The sequence below is a fragment of the Rhipicephalus microplus genome, chromosome 2, assembly GCF_043290135.1.
Source record: "Rhipicephalus microplus isolate Deutch F79 chromosome 2, USDA_Rmic, whole genome shotgun sequence".
In the NCBI taxonomy this organism is placed as follows: Eukaryota; Metazoa; Arthropoda; class Arachnida; order Ixodida; family Ixodidae; genus Rhipicephalus; species Rhipicephalus microplus.
The window spans coordinates 226,656,296-226,678,822 of NC_134701.1; the positions used below are offsets into that span (position 1 = coordinate 226,656,296).

Genomic DNA, 22,527 nt, shown 5'->3' on the forward strand with positions numbered 1-22,527 from the left:
TCAAAATAAAGTGTTTGAAGTTGTAAATGATCGCGCAGTAGAAGGGGTGGGTGCGATAGAGCTGTCGGTTCATTTCTGTGGCTAACATTCGACTTTACTGGACCCGCGTGTAGTTTCACAGCTGCTGGTCATTGATCCAGAGACTGCGTTTCCCGGTGCTTGACCGACCCACACCCGCCAACCTTGACCTCAAGACTGGTTGCAAGTTGGCAGTTGGGAAGCATCGAATGCTCTATTTCAGTACTTTTTTTTTTGAAAATGCGGCAATAATGACAAGCTAATCTGAGGGACAGAGAGAGAGGTTGGACACGGTCTCAGGTCGGGAGAACGGCCGATAACGTCGCACCGGCAGAGGAGGCGCACTGGTAGGAAACATGTCTTTAGGTGCATTTTCTCTTTCGTTCGGAATTCGGCAAGAACCAATGAGCAGCGCGTTTTCGGACACGATGGACCAACAACTGGCGCATTGATCTCTACCGTCTCGTCAATGATCGTTTTTTTTTTTGGCGTGTGATATGCCACCTCCTGGGTGCCGACACTGCTGTTTCTTTATCCGGCATCACCAAGCAGACTGCTGCTAGCCTGCAGATTGTCGTGCGTCATTTTCTGTCCGAGAAGCAGAAAACAATGCGAGCTTGTGTGAGACGAGAAAAAAAGGACCAAGGTTACGGCGGCACACGCACACAGCTCTCGGAAGCAAGGCTAGACAACGAGTGAGGGAGACGGGCGACAGGCCACTTTCGCTCTCTCTATATCGTCCTTTGTCCGACAACCAAGATTTTCTCTTCCCTTCCGCCACCAACGGCTGCAATTTTGCTGCTGACATCAGCGACCACGTGCTTACGCAGTTGAGTTCCCTTCCCTGTTTTTTACGCTTGTATTTTTCGTGCAACGCCTCCTCTAGTTTCCAATCTAAGTCTTTTCGACTCCAATCACAGCCGGCGTGCGTTCCTAGTGGTGTTCCGGACGAGGCGCCTACGCCTGCAGCATATATCGCGAGCTCTCCTGCCAAAACCGGGAAGACTGCTGCCGCGCGTCGCGCGAGCTCCGCCGAGCACCACAGCCATGGAGTCCCTGACCCTGAAGCCCGCGAATGCCATCGACACGATCCTGGCCCTACGTGATCCCCGGACCAAAAATTGGATAACGTTGGAGAACCCCATGTACATCGCGGTCTTACTGGGCTCCTACCTGTACGCGGCCAAATCGTTTGGACCGCGGTTCATGAAGAACAAGCAGCCGTACTCTGTCAAGCGAGCTGTCATGGCATACAACCTATTCCAGGTTCTTGCCAACGTGTACTTCCTGTGGCGCATCTTCTACCACTCCTTCTGGGCAGCCGGCTACAGCGCCTACTGCCAAGGACTCACCTACAGCACTGACCCTCACGCGTTGAGCCTACTGGACTCCCTCTACTGGTACTTGTGGGTGCGTGTGGCCGACTTCATGGACACCGTGTTCTTCATCTTGAGGAAGAAGTTTTCGCACATAAGCGTTCTCCACGTGGTGCACCACACCATCGTGGTGTTCAGCGGCTGGATGTTCATGCAGTTTGGCGCTGACGGGCAGGTGGTGCTGGGCGTCTGCATCAACTCCTTCGTGCACATTATCATGTACACGTACTACTTTCTCGCCTGCCTAGGGCCTTCAGTGCAGAAGTACCTGTGGTGGAAGAGGTACCTGACAAGGTTACAGATTGGGCAGTTCATACTGATTATCGCGCATGCGTTTATCCCCATATTCGTTGACTGCGGCTATCCTCCCATTCTTCTCTACATCGCCATCCCTCAGGTGGCGCTGGTTCTTGGACTCTTCGTGAATTTCTACATCCAGGCGTACAACACCAGAAAAACGGCAGCCGCCGCTGAGAAGGCAGCGAATGGACATCATAAACGCCCCGAATATATTTCGTCGTGGTCCGCAGATCGAAATGAAGCTGCCAATGGAAATACAAACGGCACAGCGAACATAACTGCGAATGGCAATGCGAAAAAAGTTGCTTGACCAAGATGCGTCCGTGTTTTGTGAACAGAGACGAGAAATCTGGAGCGAGAACTGACAGCGCAGTGTTTGTCTTTTGCGCTACTGTTCCTTGAAAATCTCTTTAGTTTATGTGCGAGAGTCGCTGTTCTTTCGGCGTGTCTTACACAGGGTCGCTCTTCGTTTACTGTCAAAACGAACTATAGATGGCCAGCTGTGAAAGTGTAAATATATGTTGCCCGAATAACGTCCAGATGACCCTATGCGTCAATTTTGCACTAGCGAACATTGCGTCATTGCATGTGCATGTGTCAACGTCGTGTTCGGTTTCTGATGTCTCGGCCTTCAAAAGCTTATTAGACGTTTTTTTTTGTTGTTATGGGTGTCCAAGGCAAGCAATCCAGGTCCTTGGGATATGATAAGGAGATGGATAGTCGAGGGGATAGTGCAATCGATTCAACTATTCACTGCAGGATCGATATGTAAGCACGATTATCCAGATGTGTGGGCAAATACGCGAAAACCTGTGCTGCGCATTGGGCTTAAAACGGCCGCCCACATTGATGAAAAAAATGAATTCATTTAGTTTTCATCATCATACTGTAATAATCTACCTGCTGTTTTGTTTTACGTGCTTCATAGAGGTTAATCCTAGAAAATTGCACATCTGACAGAAATGATAAAAAGTGGGCTGTCGTCACGAATGGCTCGTTGTCACAAAATATCTGAAATTTTCACTTTTAGTGCCCCCAGTCGACATTTGCTAGACCGGTTTTCTCAATTCTATTTGATATCGTTGTTACGGGTGTCAGCTTATACTTAAAGTTGTTTACACTTCCCCATTTATTTATTCACACGTCTGAGAAGCAACTCAGCAGATGGACGTTTTGCAATTTGCCATCAGTATAGATAGTCTGCAAGCTAACACCTTTCTCTTATAATGCGTGATCAGCATTGAATTGTATGTTCCTATATTCAGAAAGCAAAAACAAAATCAAGAGAGGCAATGCTTCTGGTGTGGTTACGCTTGAGCTAAGAGCCTCGGTAGCTCAAGCCTCTACGTAAAGTTTTTTTTTACCATGTTTACCATGTATTCCGCTGTGGAATGATATTGATTGCGATAAGTGCTCCTCTTGCTCATAGAACCACGTAAGAACGAAATGACAAAGAATATCTCAGTATTATAAGAATGAATGGTTTGCTATATACAGGTAGAACCCAGGCCGAATATATGGAAGGCTTTACGTTCGCTGGTATCCGAGGCTTACGAAGGGCTGTGCAGCCTTTCACACAAGGTGCTACTGGCAGTACTGACATTTTGTACGCGCGCATAGTTTGTTCCACGCAATGATTGGTGGGAGCGAGCTTTTACGAAGTTCGTATGTGAGAAGTCTTTATGTATTCTGACAAGTGTCCATAATTACAATGTCGGCAGTTGTGATGTACACGAATGTCCCTATCAACTCCATGGCACCGTCACCTAGCATTCCCGATGGTTTCTGCGACGAAAGTGCCAACTATAGCTAGAGGCAACACTGTTATTCTCCCGTATAATGTTGAAGTAGTGAAACGTGCAATGCCTTTTGTGTTATGCCGTGACGTTGATGTTAGTGTCTCCGAGCAGCAATGACACATTGGCTTTTCTGTTAAGCGGGCAAGAGCTATCGGTTCCAGATTGTAACTATAGTTTTGACTTTCATTTATGTGCCCAAACTGTGATGATGGGCTTTAGGAAACATTTAATTTTTGTGCGTCCTCTGTGTCAGTAAACTCCCCGTGTATATGTCTGTTTTACCATTTGTGAATAAAACTTTTACGCATAGATTGACGTAGAATTTTCTTTCTTTTTCGTCAAGAACACTACCTCGAGCATAATGACAATAATTAACAAGATTTCTTGCAATGTGAGCATAGACGTTTTAATCTGCACGCCCACTGACATGTTAACAGCGGCTTCAGCAAATTTCTCCTCTCAACCGCCACGGTGGTCTAGTGGCTGAGGTACTCGGCTGCTGACCCGCAGGTCGCGGAATCGAATCCAGGCGGCTTTATTTCCGATGGAGGCGAAAATGCTTGAGGCCAGTGTGCTTAGATTTAGGTTCACGTTAAAGAAATCCTGGTGGTCGAAATTTCCGGAGCACCTCCCTCCGGCATCTCTCATAACCGTAAGGTGGTTTTGGGACCTTAAACCCCAATATTTTTTAAAAATTAACTTCCACGTCTCAATAGCTCATGAAGATCAGCCGCTATAAAGTGTAGCTATTGAAAAAGACTTTGGGTTTAACTAAGCTTCAAAGGTGGAATAGAAATATCCCAGCGTGTATTAGTGGGAATACCAGCAGCACCAAAAGAAAGCAGAAGCAACCCAGACAAGAAAAATAGACAGGGACAGGAAGGATGCTCACAGGTATAAAAGGATGTCCCTGTCTTTTTCTTGTCTCGGTTGCTTCTTCCAACTTCTGGTGCTGTTGGTATTCCCCTCAAGACCAAGTAACAACTTGTCCAATACGCCACCCTACTAAATAACAAAGCATGTATGTTTTAGCACAAATTCATACACAATAGTAGAAGAAGAAAAGCAGGGCAGTGACCAGGGAGATCGTGCATGCATTGTAAGCATCTTCCCATACCCTGGCACACTTGCTTCTTGTATGCCAGTGTATTGCCAGACGTAATCTCCAACAATACATGACTGATAATGAAGCAGGACGGACGAATGAAGACCTAACCGAAACGTGGGAGGCGAAGCTCGCCCTCGAGGACCTGGAAGACCAACAACAACTCGTCTCCAGGGCCAAGAGGGCAGTAGAAGCCAGAGGGTTCCTGGACTAAGGAGCCCTCCCACCTCAGGCTGACACCGGGCATTGCTCGGGGCACTGTTTCGAAAATAAACGTTTACTTCTCTTTCTTTCCTAATTTTGTTTCTGTTTCCTGTTGTCTGCTTAATTTTTCATTCTAGCTTCACTGCCTTCACTTCATGTTTCTATTTCTTGCTTCCGAAAAGGTAAACACATTCCATGCCCTTTTGGGTAGAGCTGTAAGCTTGCCCTAATTAATGAATTCATTCGTCCCTTGAGGGTACAATAAATAAATAAATAAATAAATAAATAAATAAATAAATAAATAAATAAATAAATAAATAAATAAATAAAGAAATAAATAAATAAACGTTTTCTTGTCCTTTGTATGGTTACTTTGCTTCGTCAAATGGTATTAAATAGACGTTATGCTTCATAAAGTTGTTTTCTCAAGAAGTTAAAGTAGACGACAAAGTCAAGTGTTCTGTTTTGGGCGCTTCGTGTCTACGCTGATGGACAAAAAGACACGTTTGATGCTTGCAGCAGCAAGCATCTGATTGTCTGCAGCAAGATATACCCGAGTAGTCTATAATCATTCTATGACAAGTATGCGCAAACGCGAGAAATCAGACACGGAGCCATCTTGCCCCATAGAACACTTAAGTTCATCGCCTTCTGTCGCAGCCATAGGCGGCACACGTTTATTCTTTTCTCTTTATTGTCCTGCCCCAAAAAGTGATTTATTGAAAATGGCGTTTTTTCTCCCTCCATCTGAATTTTGTTCTCGTTCATGAGGTTAAACTGACCATCAGTCATGGTGGTCAGCGTGTACTCTCTTGTCAACTGCTCTACTGAAATATGGCTTTAGTTCCATACTATTTTCGAAACACAAAGTAGAATGTTGATAGGGGCAAAGTTCCTTATGGTCTAGGGCAGTCCATACCTTCAGCGTAGCCAACAGCGAATCCACTCCGTGGATTGGCTGTGATTTTTCTTGGTTGCATTTTATGCTTATCGATGTTTATGTCATGCATGATCACTACATGCAACGTGTTTATAACTTACAATACTAGTTAGAAGGAAGCTTTGAGCGAATAGTTTCCTGACTCCGAAGAGCAGGCGCCGCTTGCCCTTTATCCTAACTGACTCGTTCACCTAGGTTGACATAAGTGATAACGAGTGGTGTTAGAGTGATACGCCAACACTGACATGCTGGTGTGCGTACTTCTAACCCGTTAGAAAAGAAGATTGCGCCAAAGAATCGAGCATCCTATAACAACAGCGTAGCTTCCCATTAGCCAAGATGATAGGGGGTCTTAGAAACAAGCACAACTAACTGTGACCTGAGAGTTAGGTGCACAAAATAAATTTGTCATTTTAGAATAAAATATGGTGATTTGTTTACGTGATTGCAGGTTTATTCCAGTATTTTAGTGTGTATATATAGCAAGGTCTGCTAAGGTATGCAGCCTGAGAACGCGAGTGTGGTTCAGAATTCTCTGTCGACGGGGACAATCCCCCCTATCCTCCCTCGTCTTCTCTTTCCGCTCAGGTTTCCGTATTTCGCTCGGCATCGACAGCCTAATAGCTACCTGTCGTCTGCATTATCATGAGACCCTCTGTCGAAACGATTATAGAAACGAAAGCATGCTTTCGATATTAAAAAGAAATGAGGTGAAAATCAGTTGCATTGAAATTGTGCAAGTTTGCAGGGCGCCTGTGTGCCATCTCTACATTTCGAGCATTCCTCGTCCAATGAGATCCGACGGCTTGTCCCTCGCTCAAGTGGCTGTGTGGTCCTTCGCCCACAAAAAAACACAGATGTATAAAAATGCAGTGTATCACTTTTATATCAACTGTAAAATTAAACTTAAGTAATCAGGCTCTCCTAATAAAGAACTGTGATAACTTGCCGAAGCCGTCTATCTCTCCCTAAGCAAATCACTTTGGAAATCCTTTAGGACGTTTTATATTTCTTGAGGAATGACATGGTTCTGTTATACAGTTATTTACTAGACGAGTCTGTAGGCATTTGTGAATGAACAGGAAACCATGTTTAGTAATGATGATTCCAAGACGAATGCTGAAAAAACAAAAGTCGACAGATCCCACTCGTTCTGAAAGTCAACGTCATGTGAAGCAGTAGGGGTTTAGCGGCCTATACCAATTTTTTTTGTTGATTTTATTCAAGCAGTGCAAGTCGGTCACTCTTTCTGCATTTTGAGTAGTTAGAGGTATATTATAGGCAGGCACCTAGCAAGGAATTTTTCGCTGGTCAGGGCGGAGAAAGGTGGGCGGAGGGGGGATGAAAGCATTTGCTGAAGGCCTCGACTAGTTGAGGTAAGCATCTACTTTGGAGGAAGTATCCATTTAAGAAACCAACAATCTTGGGTGGGGGGGGGGGGGTGCTGCCAGGATCCTAACCCGCTTCCCCCTCCGCGAACTAGTTACAGCATTGATCGTGGGCTTACCAGACAAGCCAATGGCCCTGAAGTCTAAAAAGCAACCTATGGTCCGACGTGACGTCGCCATACACTTGCGCATGGGAGTGGGGGGGGGGGGGGGTGCAAGAGGCAAGGCTACTCTCTTAAGTCGCGTAAAAGAGGGGTGTGAAACCAGCCCCATATATTGAAATAATAAAGGGGTGGGGGGGGGGGCAAAAACAACCCAGTCAATTGACATAGTCGAGAGGGGGGCAGCGGCAAACTTCCCCACTCCCTCTGAAGGGGAACCATGCTCACGCCATGGGCGTCGATCGGTAATGAAATGAGAGCACGGATTTTAGTTTTTATTGAAAGGAACTGCGTGCTACGGTGGGATGATGTGCACATGATAAGAAGCGTCGTATTCCTCCGGTTTGAGCATTGAGTCGCGGGAGTTGATACGTAATGTTTGTTAGATATTTACAAACGTCGATAGATAACACCGCAGCTGTAACTGACGTTGCCGTGATATGATCCTGAATATTACCAAACTTCACGACCGCTTGTGAAAGAACTGTGCGAGGCCGTGCTGTGTAGTCTCGAGTTGACTATTTATGCTTCTCTTTCTTACTCCTCTTCTTTTCTGTCTCTTTCCGTTCTATTATTCTCCTTTTCCCCCACCCCAAGTGTAGGGTAGCCAACCGAGCCAAGCTTCGTTAACCTCCCTGCCTTTCCCCCCCCCTCTCTCTCTCTCTCTCCACGCGCGTGCTGCGAGGAAGACCAAGACGACAGCACGGGCGCGCATATGCCCGCTTTATGTTGAAGGCAGAAACGAGAAAGGAGAGGAATGCTCGAGCGCGTGGTAAATAAAATAAAACGAGTGACCTGCTGCTGCTCTGTCCACCTGTTCAATGCGACCTGTGTCTTCGCGTCGCGACAAAATTGTCACGGGGTCGTGACCTTGACGAAGGAAGCAGTCAGCTTGTCCAAGGTGACACTCTTTATTTCACCGACTTTGTTGCCGGGACACTAAAAGTCAAGCCACAAGCAATACACACTCTGCACTGATTGCGATGAACAGAGTTGGCCGTCGATAGTTTGTCAAGCGGTGAAGTGCGTCGACATTTATACAAGTGCCAGCGAAGATTCCAGCGTTATCGCTGGCGTCCACGTAAGTTTCAGAAAAAAAAATCTGCAGATCTCACGTACCTGGTAATCGACTTTATGCGAAGCATGCGGAAAAGGTGACCGTGTTGCAATTTTTTTATTGAGCAACAGGTCATTTAATGACGCTAAATATATGTACAAATGTGGCACGCACCGGCATATGTTGCAGATATTTATTTGACCAGGCGGTTGTGCTTGTGCAACGATGCCAAATGGCCCCGCCGCGGTGGTCTAGTGGCTAAGGTACTCGGCTGCTGACCCGCAGGGCGCGGGTTCGAATCCCGGCTGCGGCGGCTGCATTTCCGATGGAGGCGGAAATGTTGTAGGCCCGTGTGCTCAGATTTGGGTGCACGTTAAAGAACCCCAGGTGGTCGAAATTTCCGGAGCCCTCCACTACGGCGTCTCTCATAATCATATAGTGGTTTTGGGACGTTAAACCCCACAAATCAATCAATCAACGATGCCAAATGGAACATGCGTATTAGCAACACCAGAAGCTGATATGAAGCGCTGATGCTCGCGAGGATGCTGGCCCTGGACACTGCTACACAAATCAATCTCAGCGCAGGGCAACTTACCACAATTTACGTTAGCCCGACGTGACGGCTATATCAAAGGAGTACATATGTAATGTTTAAAAAATTTGGGTAGGCCGTACTGCCACCACTATTCACGTTTCACGAAGATTAGCGTCCATTTGAAACGTAGTTACGATACCTGGCGTAGCTCTGTGGTAGAATGCTTCATTGCCACGCAGAATGCTTGGATTCGATTCCAGCTAGAATCCTGACATTTATTTTTTTCATCCGTTGGGTCGATGCTACCGACGTCGGGTATTTCTTTACGCTCGCGCGTTAAAATTGTCCAAGGGTGTTTCCGTCGTTACTGCGTAGATAATAAGGTAATAACATACCCGCCCATGGGTATGTGCCACTGTCTGGCGGGGAGTGTTTGACGGGGTACGTGACGGCATTGTGACATTATTCATGTATTGACCAGTGCGTCATACTCGTCAAAGCATCTTACCATTCCATGCTAATTTTAGTTCATGACAAGTTAAGGGGTGACCACGAGAGCACCTACCGTAGCTAGATAGATAGATAAATAGATAGATACGCTCAAAATCGCCCGCCGTGGTGGTCTAGTGGCTAAGGTACTCGGCTGCTGACCCGCAGGTCGCGGGTTCAAATCCCAGCTGCAGCGGCTGCATTTCCGATGGAGGCGGAAATGTCGTAGGCCCGTGTGCTCAGATTTGGGTGCACGTTTAAGAACCCCAGGTGGTCAAAATTTCCGGAGTCCTCCACTGCGGCGTCTCTCATAATCATATGGTGGTTTTGGGACGTTAAACCCCACAAATCAATCAATACGCTCAAAATCGCCGAAGTTTGCTAAGAAATGCTACGCATTTAAAAACAGTAATTTTGCGTTGTGTGCGTAATTTTCTCAAGAGGTTCCAAGAATATCTAGATGGGTGTCAGTCGTTCGGGTACAGCTTACACAAGGCCGCACTTCCACGTATAGAGGGGATTCAACATAAGAATCGAAAGAAACTAGCATCTATGGGAATACGGTCATTTTAGTAAGCAATTTCGAACACTGGCGTAGCTGATTGGATGAATATGTGACTGCCACGCAGAACGGCTGGATTCGATTGCTCTAGCTGTGCTTTTCGATGTTGCCGACGACTGCCCCGCATTTTATGCGACACAAGTTTCATAATTCAACCAACCGCGTAAAGATTTTTGATAGTCTGTCATGACTGTTCCTAAATTGATAGAAACTGAATAACCTGTAGCTCATACCCGTGTCACATAAACCGTTGCATACGGGTATGCGAAGGAAAGTGTTTCATGGCGTATACGCGACAAGCATCTCACGATATTCGTCTAATAACCTGTTCATCGTGTTCAACATTCACTACTGCCCTCTCATTCAAATTTCCGTATGTGTAAACGGTTAAGGAGATGACTGCGGGAACACCCAGACGTAGACTTATAGATAGACAGATAGATAGATAGATAGATAGATACATAGAAAGAAAGAAAGAAAGATAGATAGATAGATAGATAGATATAGAGATAGATAGATAGATAGATAGATAGATAGATAGATAGATAGATAGATAGACAGATAGATAGATAGATAGATAGATAGATAGATAGATAGATAGATAGATAGATAGATAGATACAAACTATCCATGGTTCTGTATAAAAAATGCTTCAAATTTAAAGTATACTGTGAAAGCATGACGTAGTCAAAACTATCACCTTTTAAAATGAATTCATGAGGCATGTGCGAAGTAAGCTAAAAACACCCCATTTGGTTTATAAACCACATCTCTATAGGATTGTATCCACAAAACGTTTACACAGACATTGAAAGCTCAATCATTCTCTCAGTGCTAGCCCATTGGAAGAATGAAAGGAAGAGCGAGACAGATAAAGGAAATCTTCCTCAACGTCGCGTTTGCTTCATTTACGGTGGCACTTGAGGAAACGCTCCTCGGGATAGACTCTTGGAATGACGGAAGAGAAGGAGGAAGATGTATTGCAGCCAGGCTACAAGCGCCGACACGTGGCTTGAAACAACAATGACCCAGCGTAGCTAAACTTTTCGCTTGTCCGCTCGCAATTGTTCGCCATTCTCACATAGCTGGTGCGAGCGAGAGAGAGGATCTGTCCTCGAAATGCGTGTCCAACTTGAAGGCCTTGTTGCTATGTTTTTAATGTTCTTCCTCCAAGGGAGCGCAAATTCTACGAATCTCCGAGTCAACAGTATACGAACGAAAAGCGTCAACCGCACATTTTCAGCGCACAATGGGTGTAAATGAACCACCGCCGAGGTGGCGGCATTGCGAGCCTTTCTGGGGGAAAATCTTCATTGTCCGGTCGTCCAAGGGCGACATACCACCAATGCCGCTTTCTAGCCGAGGGCGCACTTTAGTGCCATCATCTCTTCGCTAAGTGGCAGCGCTAACGCGCGCGAACGCAGCTTAACACCTTACGTTGAAGCAGAGAAGATTTTCCTTCCCTGTTTCTAATCGTTGCCAAATGCTCGTAGACTGTTCTGGCCTCGATAAGTTTCAAGTTCCAGCCATCATTACATGGGGCAAAAAACGCAGAGTACCTTCTTTCCAATACATACCTCGTAAATGTCAAGTCTTCCACTAGAGGCGCCGTAAAAAGCGCAATATTTAAAACGAAAATAACCACCCATTTCGCAAAAGAACTGCTGTTTACCATATAATCGAAAGGTAATATTCGGATTCAGTGTTTTGCGTATGCTCTAAAAAATGATCGTGTAAAATGAGTGTCCTTATGTTACGCTATGTGTCCTTAGCACGCTATGTCACTCTGATAACGCGCACGTCGTCCGTGACCTGGAATTGCCGGGCACGCGGTGATAATACAACAAAAGGAACGCACTGTGATACACTGTGATCCAAATTACACCCATGTAGGTGTAATATAGTGTCTATAACTCACACCCCTACACCCCATGACATGGGTGCAACAAGCAGGACTACACCTATACAATGGTCGTATTTCCAAAGTTTCACTCTAGGATGTGAACATTTTTTTTTGGTGGGTAAAAGCAAATGTACATCTATGTGGCCTTAAGGGTGTTAGGGTGTAAAAGCGAATGGGCACCTAAGTGGCCTTAAGGGTGTTAGGGCATAATAGCAACTAACACCCAAACAGCAAAAATAGTGTAGGGTTGTAATACGCCCATCAGCAAAGAGAATGTGGGGGTGTTTATGCGGGATTACGCCCCAACACCCATGCGAAAAATACCACAATTCGAGGGTTACCCCCTTCCAGTAGGCCCCGATGGAACCACTGCAAAAAGCTAGACCCTTCAGGTGCAGACGGCCCATTGGAGTGGATCCTGCTACAGTGGGAAAATCCTGGCCCTAGCACTGCTTTTATGTTGCACATATGAAGCACGACATATATGGCTCTCACATATAACATGTAATCCTAGCTGAATATGAAGGAATCACTGAAAATGAGCTGTCACATATAACACGACGTTCACAAAGTTATCCCGTAGTGCATAATGAAATCAAGCCTTATTTTATTAGACACAGAGCACATACAGGCTTCAGAGACAAATTGTAGCTTAATCAAAAAAAAAAACATTTTTTCAAGAGTACAGAGCGGAATGCCGATTGCTGCGAAAGAAGACCGGAAATGAAACGTGAATGGTTTGGCATGGAGCTCTAACAACCAAAGCATGCGTATCAAAGTACAACAAAAGAGCCTTTATTTCCAGCTAAAAATAAAAAAAATCGTGTTAACATGTTTCAATGCAACATAAAAATACAGTGCAGTGAGGCATACAATATCATGAACAGTAGTGGAATGTAGCATGCCTTTTTTCTCCAATATACTGAAGTAATATATTCAAGCAAACTGCAATTGCCACATTGATATGCAACAGTTTGTATGTGTTGTGACATGCATTATGCATAATATGCAAGCCTAGTGGTATTTCGACGAATGTAATGACTAAACAGTCTTGATTTGACATATTCAATCGCAATAACCCTCGTGTGTTCAGTCAGTCAGAATATTAGAGACAATAATACAGGAGTGAAAACAATAGGCAAAATGACAATGACATAACAGTGTCACAACATAATAACCATGCAGAATAGTTGATGTAAAGATGTTAATTATCAAGCGCATCACATAATAACTTGTCGCCCTAAAACAATGGAACATGAAAGAACATAAAATAGATACACAAAAGCAGGGTGAAAAAGTAACCACTTACAGCTAGCAGAGGTAGAACAGCCAAAATAGGATCTGGAGCAATATTCTGGAGCATCATATCTTGCTTTGCCAGAAAGAAAATTTAAATTTAGAGCAGATTTCAACGAAATAAACACAGCATATTTTAGCCTGAAATTCCAAATTTATATGTTGTAGTAGTACAATATATGAGACTTAATTACACAAAAGGAAAAATATATGTAGAAAATATTTAACATGTGCTAATTCATTCAAAATACACGAAAGCGCACATTATTCAATAAAAGCGGTCTCTTGACCTGTACCACAGTGCAAACAATGCTGAAACTCACAATAGCTTTTGCCGGGCTCGTCAAACTGTTTGACAGGCGACCAAAAAATTCGAGAGATTCGTAAAGAAGGAGTTCAAGGGGGCGGTGAAAAAAAAGGCAGCATATCCACGGAGTAAATGATGGAGAGTGGGGCGAAGCATCCATGCGTCCATTCGTTCTTGTTTCCATTCATCCATGCGTGCGTCTGTGTGGCCGCCCATGCGTTCATCTGCCCGTCCGTGCGTGCGTCTCTTCGTGCGTCCGCACGTCCACCTGTGCGTCCGTGCATGCGTCCATCCGTCCGTGCAGCCATCCATGCGTCCGTCCGTGCATCTGTCTGTGTGTCCGTTCGTTCACCTATTCAACACTCCAAGTACCACCATCTCGCATCTTTTCATCATATATACCCCATATAGAAGCACCGCCATCCAGCGGACATTCCAAGGACTAAATGAAAGGTGGCACACGCACACTTTCTTACGGCTTGCGCTTCGGGTCTACTTCCCACCTTTAACCACCTCGATTTCATGGTATATACTAGTTCACTGTATTCATGGCACTGTGGCCGAACGCTCGCTAAACCTTTCGAAAACGAAGGAGGTTACGCCCAGCGAGTATGACGTAGCAACCCTTTCTCGTCAGATAGTGCTCAATGTACATGCCAATGGCTGCTAAGGGGGAATGAGATACAGGAGAATTCGGCTTTTAGTTAACGCGCACGCTGCGAATTTTTTATTGTTCAACAACGCACAGAAATCTCCCACCGGCACCACCTTGGAGGTCAAAATGTAACACTGGTTACACACTCCTACTACAACTACGAGGGACGTACGGGTGCCGCTATAAAGAGCTTCGTCCCTAAAAAAGTGGCACACGATTTTTTTTATCGTTTCTTAAGGCAGCAGAAACCTCATACATCTCTCTGAAAGACTGCCACCACTGATACTAGTATCCGTTATTGTATGGCATCTGAATGCGTCAGTAATAAATGGGAAGATGTTTTGTGTTTTGTGACAGCGAGAATTAGTAACCACTTCCAAATCATAAAGCACTTTTTCACAGAGCAAAATTGTACTGTGGCAAAAGTGACTTAAAAAGCGTCAGACACGCCTTAGAAAGGAGTGCGGAACTTTTTGTTAAACCACTCCACTTTTTTTTTCCTTTATTATACAAATACGTGAAGATTATGCATCTGTACACAGTTTTCTACATGAACTGCTGTTAATCTTATGACAAACTGATACTGATATCAGAAAAATAAATAGGTATATAGGTCATATAGCTTGTGATAAAATTTTTCGCATCAGAGGAATGCTCCTAACATGTACAAGATATTTGGTGCATCCTATGAATAGCGTTCACCACTGCTGAAAATTCTTCAAGTGAGGTCGTGAGTCCGGAACAGCTGCTTTCAGGTTGTGATGAAGAGTGCACCGCATCGTCAGCACCCAGCCATCGTAGAAGACGTAATGTGCTGCCCTTTCAACATTCTGCATGTAAGACATGCACAACATTCTACTAAGCATTTAAAATATTGAGAACAATCAAACCTAATTATGATGTATCTTATAATGGAAAGCTCTAGCTTCCCAACTTTAGCTTTACTACTATTCACATTTACAATTGCAAGCTTGTGTGCATATCAGTGTACGAATGCAACTGCCATGGTTGAGTCTACACCATGGTTCATTGAAAACCTTGGCAAAGCTACGTGGTGGCGAATAAGTGCTTCTCTCTTTACTGATGCACCTACCAAGAGAGAGAGAGAGATAGAGAGAGAGAAACGAGAAAAAAGGAAGGCAGGGAGGTTAACCAGATGCTAGTATCCGGTATGCTACCCAACACTGGGGTTGGGGAATAGGGGGTTGAAAGAGAAAGGGAGAGTTAAAAAATAAATAAGACAAAACACCGACACACACGCACACACAAATTCAGTCCACTCAGAGGCGTTCCGACAGGCCAGTAGTTCGTAAGAAGCCCAGTAGCGCTTGCACGGCTTTTTTCTGACACGATGAGTCAGGACGATGGCACAGTATACTTTCTTCTGACAGCAGCTGGTCATCTAACCTGTTTAGTTTATTAGAAAGGTGTTGTCTTTCTAGGTGTATTCGGGCAGTCACACAGGATATGTCGAATTGGTTCTTCAGCTCCGCAGTGTGCACAGTCGGCGGTGTCGGCCATACCTATGCGGAACGCGTACGCACGGGTAAACGCGACTCCCAACCATAGTCTGCACAGAGCAGTAGCGTCGCCTCGTCGAATTTTGTTGGAAGCTGCATGCTTAACGTTGGATCAAGAGATCGTAATCTTGCATGCGTAAAGAGAGGCTCATTCCAAAGAGCCATGGAGCGTTGGCGAGCAAGAATGCGGAGCCTCCTAGCAGCGTCCGTCCTTGAGAGAGGTATTGACTGGTCGTTGTCTTCTGTATGGGCTGAACGGGCAGCTTGATCAGCTCGTTCGTTACCGATAATATCACAGTGGCTTGGCAACCACTGAAATATAAAGTGGTGTCTTTTCTCTGTTATATGGTGTAGCATTTCTGCTGTTTCAAATACCAACTGCTCGTGTGGAACACGGCGTAGATTTGACAGAAGTGACTGCAGTGCCGCCTTGCAGCCGCAGAAAATCGTCCACCGTTGCGTGCTTTGGTCGTTAATGAAACGCAGCGCAGCGCGAAGCGCTGAAAGCTCTGCTGCCGTTGTTGTGGTTGCATGAGCTGTCCTGAATTTGATGGTTGTGGCGTGCGTTGGAATAACGACCGCCGCTGTTGAGCTGTTTGGCAGGACGGAGCCGTCGGTGTAGACGTGGGTGCAGTCTTGGTACTTCTCGTACAGCAGAAGTAAGGCGAGCTGCTTTAGAGCTCGTATTGAGAAATATCGTTTTTTCTGGATGCCTGGTATTGTCAGGTATGACTGGCTGTTTGAGGCACCGTGGAGGAATTGAAGGTCTCGCCGCGGGCGTAAAACCAGTTGGTAGGGAGTCACCATGTGTAGTTATTGTTCGACAAAAGGAAGTATGAGGTCTTTCCACTGGTAGAGAGGCTAGGTGGTGATGGGGAGTCTGGCCCACATGCCTTATGTGTGTCCTCAAAGCTTCAATTTCAATATGGGTCTGCACGAGGTGGTCTTTGGCTATAGCTATAGTCGCCATTGTTGAAGCACCCTGAGGCAGACCTAGACATATCCGAAGCACCTGTGCCTGAACGCTTTGTATCATGCGTCGACTTGTTTTGCTGGCGTTTGATAATACAGGCAGACTGTATGGTAAAAAGCCAAGGAAAAGCACCCTGTACAGTCGCAACATAACATTAGGCTGCATTCCCCAAGTCTTTCCAGCGAGAAACTTGAAAAGATGGCATATGCCTGTCAATCGCTTTTTCAAATACGACACATGAGGGCTCCATGATATGTCTGTCGACTATGACACCCAGAAATTTGTGAGATCGACAATATGGTATATTTTGACCGTTAATTGACACTCTGTAATTTGACATGGGTTTGCGCGTAAATGCCGAAGAGCGCACTTTCCGGAGGAAATTTCCAGGCCTCGATTGCATAGATACAAAGTAGTTGCAGTAGCAGCTCTCTGTATTCTCGCTCGTAACTGCAGGTGAGTTACCACAAATGTCCAGATGCAGATGTCATCAGCGTATGTTGATAGATAAATATTGTTTGAAAGGTGCGTATTGAGAGTGATTAGTGTTATATTGAATAGCACGGGGCTCAGTACACCACCCTGAGGGACGCGACGACAACTGAAATGTGTAGACTTGTTCCCGGTCTCTTTACTCACAAAATATGATCGCATTTGAAGATAACTGCGTATCCGCCTAAACATTCGGCCACCCACTCCAATCTCTTCTAGTGCGGTAAGGACGGCTTCATGCGTAACGTTATCATAGGCTCCTTTGACGTCAAGGAACACAGAAGCGCAAAGACGCTTATGGCCTTTCTCGTGTTCAACGTACGTGATTAGGTCGATGACGCTATCGATCGATGATCGACCACGTCGAAAGCCAGCCATGGCATTTGGGTAGATCTCATGATACTCCAAGTAGCACTCGAGTCGGCCGGGAATCATTCTCTCCATCACTTTACCCACGCAACTAGCCAATGCGATCGGGCGATAGGAGGAGAGTTCCAATGGTGATTTGCCAGGTTTTAGTAATGGTACTAGGCGGCTAGTTTTCCAACTTAAGGGGACAGTGCCCTCTAGCCTACAATCATTATATAGCTGAAGTAGAGCTATTCTCGCGCGCTCACCCAGATGACACAGGGCTCTGTAGGAAATTCCGTTAGGTCCTGGTGCGGAGGTCCGATTGCATGAAGCGAGTGCTTCTTTGAGCTCCTGAATGGTGAACGGGAAGTCCATACAGAAGTCACGTGGTGGCGGACAACTGCTCGAAAGTGGTGAGCTGCTGATGGCTGGAGTTTGCCCTGATAATCCGGCACAGAACTCTTCAGCAACGTTCACATCTGGTCAATTTTGGTGAAGGGCTAAGGCCTTGAATGGTGACTTCTGAATGGGCGATGACCGCAAACCTCTAACCGTCCTCCATATCTGCGATAAAGGCTTACGAGGGTCGAGTGACTCGTAGAAAGTTATCCAGCGTTGGAATTCTAGCTTGTCCAACCAACGTTTGATCTTCTTCTGCATACGTCTAGCAGTCCGTAAATCTTCTATGTCCTTCGTGCGCCGGTTCCTTCTTTCAGCTCATCGTCGCAAGGCTCGAAGCCACTCCAGTTCTATGTCGATGTCCGTGATTCTCACAGGCCATGGGATCGTACACACAGTCTCTTTTACAGTGCTCTTGATGGCCTCTTGTAAATCGGATATGTGTTCTTGGCATTGGTCTTCCATACGGGACTGAAATTTTTTCCAGTTCACTCTTTTAACCATGTCGCGCACTTTAGGAGGCGACAATCCTCTGATCTTGACGTATGTTGGAATGTGATCACTCCCGTGCGTTTCCATATCCGTGAACCATTCAGTATGTTTCACTAGGCTTCGCGAAACAAAAGCCAAGTCGAGACAGCTACTGTATGTGGAGCCACGTAAAAATGTAGGACTGCCATCGTTCAGTAACCAAAGTTGGTTGTCAGAGGCAAAAGACACCACGCTTCTGCCCTTCATGTTGGTATTCTGACTTCCCCATAATGTATGATGAACGTTAAAATCCCCAATAATAACACACGGGTCGGGAGTTAACGCTATGATGTTTCGTAGTCTTTTTTGATCGAAACTGCTTGATGGTGATAGGAATGCGCCAACCACAGTGATGTTGAGCCTCCTCTTTTTCACTCTTAAGCATACATATTGGTTTCCGTCATGAGGTGGTACAGTTTGAAGGATGTAAGTGAGGTCTCGGCGAATGTACACCAGAACCTTGCTGCTTTCAGTAACAGTAGACGACATAAAAGGTTTGTATCAAGAGAGTCGTATTGCACTCGATAAGTTCGGCTCACAAATGACGACTACGGGAAACATATTGACGTACAGAAATCGACGAAAGTCACCAATGCACGATCTCAGTCCACTGGCATTCTACTACAGTATTGCTGCTTTACGAACCTCATCCCTGAAAGACAGCGGTGGTTTAGCCATGGTCTACTCTAGGGCTGCTAGCACTGGACTAAGCGCGTCCAGTACTTGAAGGGCACTTTTGGCTGACGGTGTATTCATGTTGCTTAACAACATGCGAATGGTGTCCACTAATGATCTTAGCATCACCATCACTCGATGATCTGGCTTCCCGGCCGTTGCAGAATTTTGTGCTTGTTCTTGAGGCGGCTCCTGTTAAGGCTCAACAGGTCGTGTAGGCGGCTTCTGTTGAGGCTCAACAGATCGTCTAGGCTGAAGGGGTGGCCATTCCTTTGGAGAGAGAGATCTTCCAGCATCTTCTCTTTCAGCGCAGATGTTTGCCGTGCTAGGAGCCGCACTTGTCGATTTCACTTGAGTTTCTGATTTTCTCGTCAGATTTTGCACTGTCCTTCGTGAGGACCTTCGACGATGACGGCGCCTTTGCCTTACTTTTTGCGCAGCTTCTCTGTGAGTCGAGTTGTCTCGCACTATTTGCCTCAGAATATAAATCTCTTTCCTAATCTGATGACAGTCGTTGGAGGAAGCACTGTGAGCTCCTTGGCAGTTGGAGCATTTCAACGTAGTTGCATTACAGTCGTCTTCTGAGTGGTGTTCAGCGCATCAGGGGTACACTTCGGAATTTCTGCAAATGCCTTTCACATGGCCAATCTTCTGGCACTTGAAACACTGCATAGGCTTCAGAATAAATGGGCGAACCTGGTGACGGAAATGGCCAACCTTCTTGTAAGAGGGAAGACAGTCACCCTTGAATGTTAGTCGCACACAACGAGAGTTGCCTAAGCGACCAGCATGCACAATGACGTTGTTTTCACTCACTGGTTTTATCAGTACAGGAAGATCTTCATTGGCGATTTCAGTGTCTATGTCACAGATAACTCCTGTTACGGTGTCACCATTCGCTGGCATGATGGTTCGGACTTTGAAGTTTCCCAGCTTCGACACATGCATTAGCGTGTTTAGTGCACTCGGGTTCCTCACGTCGATTGCCAAAACATTCTTCCTCGTGTTTATCCTGATGTCTTTAAGCTCGTTAGGCACAATGTTTTCAAGGTACAATGACAGTGCTTGCCTGTTGAGGAAGCGTAGATTGGCAGTAGTAGTCTGCGGCACAAACAGAATGGAGTGATGCCATCGCTGAGGCGCTGTCCTCACAGTGGCTGTACTTGATGCCGATGATGCGTTCATGATTCTTCGTTTGGCCTTGCGGTAGAGCACAGGTTCGAAGTCGTCTTCCGAGGACTCGTAGTCTGATGCACAGTACAGCTCGGTGTCCTCGCTCTCACTAGATGGATTACCACGCTTTCTTGAAGCAATGCCCGTGGATGAACCGGTACTGGGCGCGATCTCCGGGGATTGTACATCCATGACCGCGATGTAGGGGGCTGGAGACCCCGCTGTTGCGCTGTGAAACGCAGAAAAAAAAGCACAGACCGCAAGATGTGTTCCACAAGAGAATCACTTCGTCTTCCTTCCGTCAAGAAGTTGTAAATATGTCTGGATGCTCAAATTGGAGCATATATTCGAAGATTTCTTGCCTACTAGGATACAATAACCAATTAATTGGCGACTACAATGGGTGACACGTTTTGAGACTTTAAACCCGACATATCAATCAACAAAGGGTGACACAAAAAATTATATAAACCAATTCAGACAAGAGAGGGGCAATATTTATAATTTATTTTGAAGGATTTTTTGTAGCATGTACACACCACCGATGTTCAATCTACTGCGTGAAACTAGGGTGAAACATCGAGCAAGCTCCAATGCGAGAGGGTCAACAGCGCTTGTACAATGGCAACTACTGCTGGAAACATAGCACTGTGTATTTGTGGAACCTCACCTCTATACAAATTCTCCAGTTACATAAATTTGGTATACTGAATAATTTTATAATATGTATTTCACAGTTGGCTTTCACAGGTGGACAAAATTATTGCTTTAAACCACGAGTAAGGCTGACTACCCTACAAAATCAATAGGACATGCTGATCTTATTATTCTTCGAGTGCATGCATAAGCAGCTCTTTTGTAGTTGAAATTTTGTTTTGAGTTCATGAAAATGGCCATGCAACAGATAATTTATCACTAGTAAGGTAAACGGATGCCCAATAAGCTCTGAATGGCTAGACCTTTATTGAGTATGAAGTAAAAATGCACAACTTATTGCAGAAGATGCTAACAATCGAATCCCAGCAGCGCCGGCTGCATTTCCGATGGAGGTGGAAATGTTGTAGGCCCGTGTGCTCAGATATGGGTGCCCATCAAAGAACCCCAGGTGGTCGAAATTTCCGGAGCCCTCCACTACAGCGTCTCGCATATGCATGGAGGGCTTATTAGTTGGATCAGTTTGTGTACATTCATAAGGGTGAAACATGTACAGAAACAATGCATGAAACAGACAAGTGCTATTAGGTATGCCTTCTTTCAGCCACAGCCACCTGTGTCGTCATCCTCATTTTGTTTTTCGTGAGCGTGTTCTTCAGCGGCTAACTATGCCTAAACCATTATCATCTGTTCTGTATCAGTGTAACTGAAAGTTTTGTGTGGGTGTGTGTCGGTACACTTTGGCTAAGCTTTAACGTAACCACAGCGCCAAAATCATACATCAAAATATTTAGAAATATTCTATTCTACAACATTCTATGTGATTCATTGATTGATTTGTGGGGTTTAACGTCCCAAAACCACTATATGATAATGAGAAACGCTGTAGTGGAGGGCTCCGGAAATTTCGACCACCTGGGGTTCTTTAACGAGCACCCAAGTCTGAGCACACGGGCCTACAACATTTCTACCTCCTGATTGTCGTAGTTTGTATGAGTTTGTATGAGTGCTTCACACCGTGCGTTCTTCCTAAACTATGCTTAAGGATGCCGGAGTAGGCAGATGATAGTCGAAAATCTCTACCACCTAATTATTATCACCCCATTCTCCCCCTGAACTTGCCTCCTATGCGGCAAACACTCAGATCGAATTTTAGTGTCACCGGCTGTAACGCACGATTTCTTTACCTTTTCTATGTCTCCTCGTCGGCTGATGTATTCTTTGGTAAGCTTTTTTCATCCATCTAAAGGCGTTCTTGAAGAGTCTGCTAGATATCAGGACACTCTTTGATTTTATTGTTTTACGGTCCTCAGTGCCACACAAGAGCCACCACGCAATGCAGGATTCTGACTCGAAAGTTGTGGTTTCTATATTCCGGCTATGGTGGGTGTGCTTCGATAGGGCTGAATGTTGAAGGCTTGTGTGAAGTACTGAATTAAAAAAATGAAACAGGACCATTTTAACATGTGGCATGAGCCATTTACCGGCGCACTCCAGTAAATGCGCATGCATTCCTTTCCATCCTATTCAGCTCGGGTAACATCGGCACAATATCGATTCAACTGCTATAGGAGCCAACCACATCTTTAGCGACCATATTCGTTACGACATGACGTGGTTATCTCATGAAATCGTGCATACCGATATTTATACTAACGAAT

General features: G+C 45.3%; 1 protein-coding gene across 1 annotated transcript; it reads left to right on the plus strand.

Annotated features, from left to right (window-relative positions):
• Positions 1 to 902: 902 nt before the first annotated feature.
• LOC119170350 (very long chain fatty acid elongase 7) lies at positions 903 to 3,805 on the plus strand. The gene has a single exon (XM_037421488.2). It carries the CDS (start codon positions 1,066 to 1,068, stop codon positions 2,002 to 2,004), a length of 939 nt encoding a protein of 312 aa, XP_037277385.2. The 5' UTR covers positions 903 to 1,065; the 3' UTR covers positions 2,005 to 3,805.
• The last annotated feature ends 18,722 nt before the right edge of the window (positions 3,806 to 22,527 follow it).

Coding starts and splice junctions, on each gene's coding strand:
- LOC119170350 (XM_037421488.2), top strand. CDS start 1,066: ATGGAGTCCCTGACCCTGAAGCCCGCGAATGCCATCGACACGATCCTG.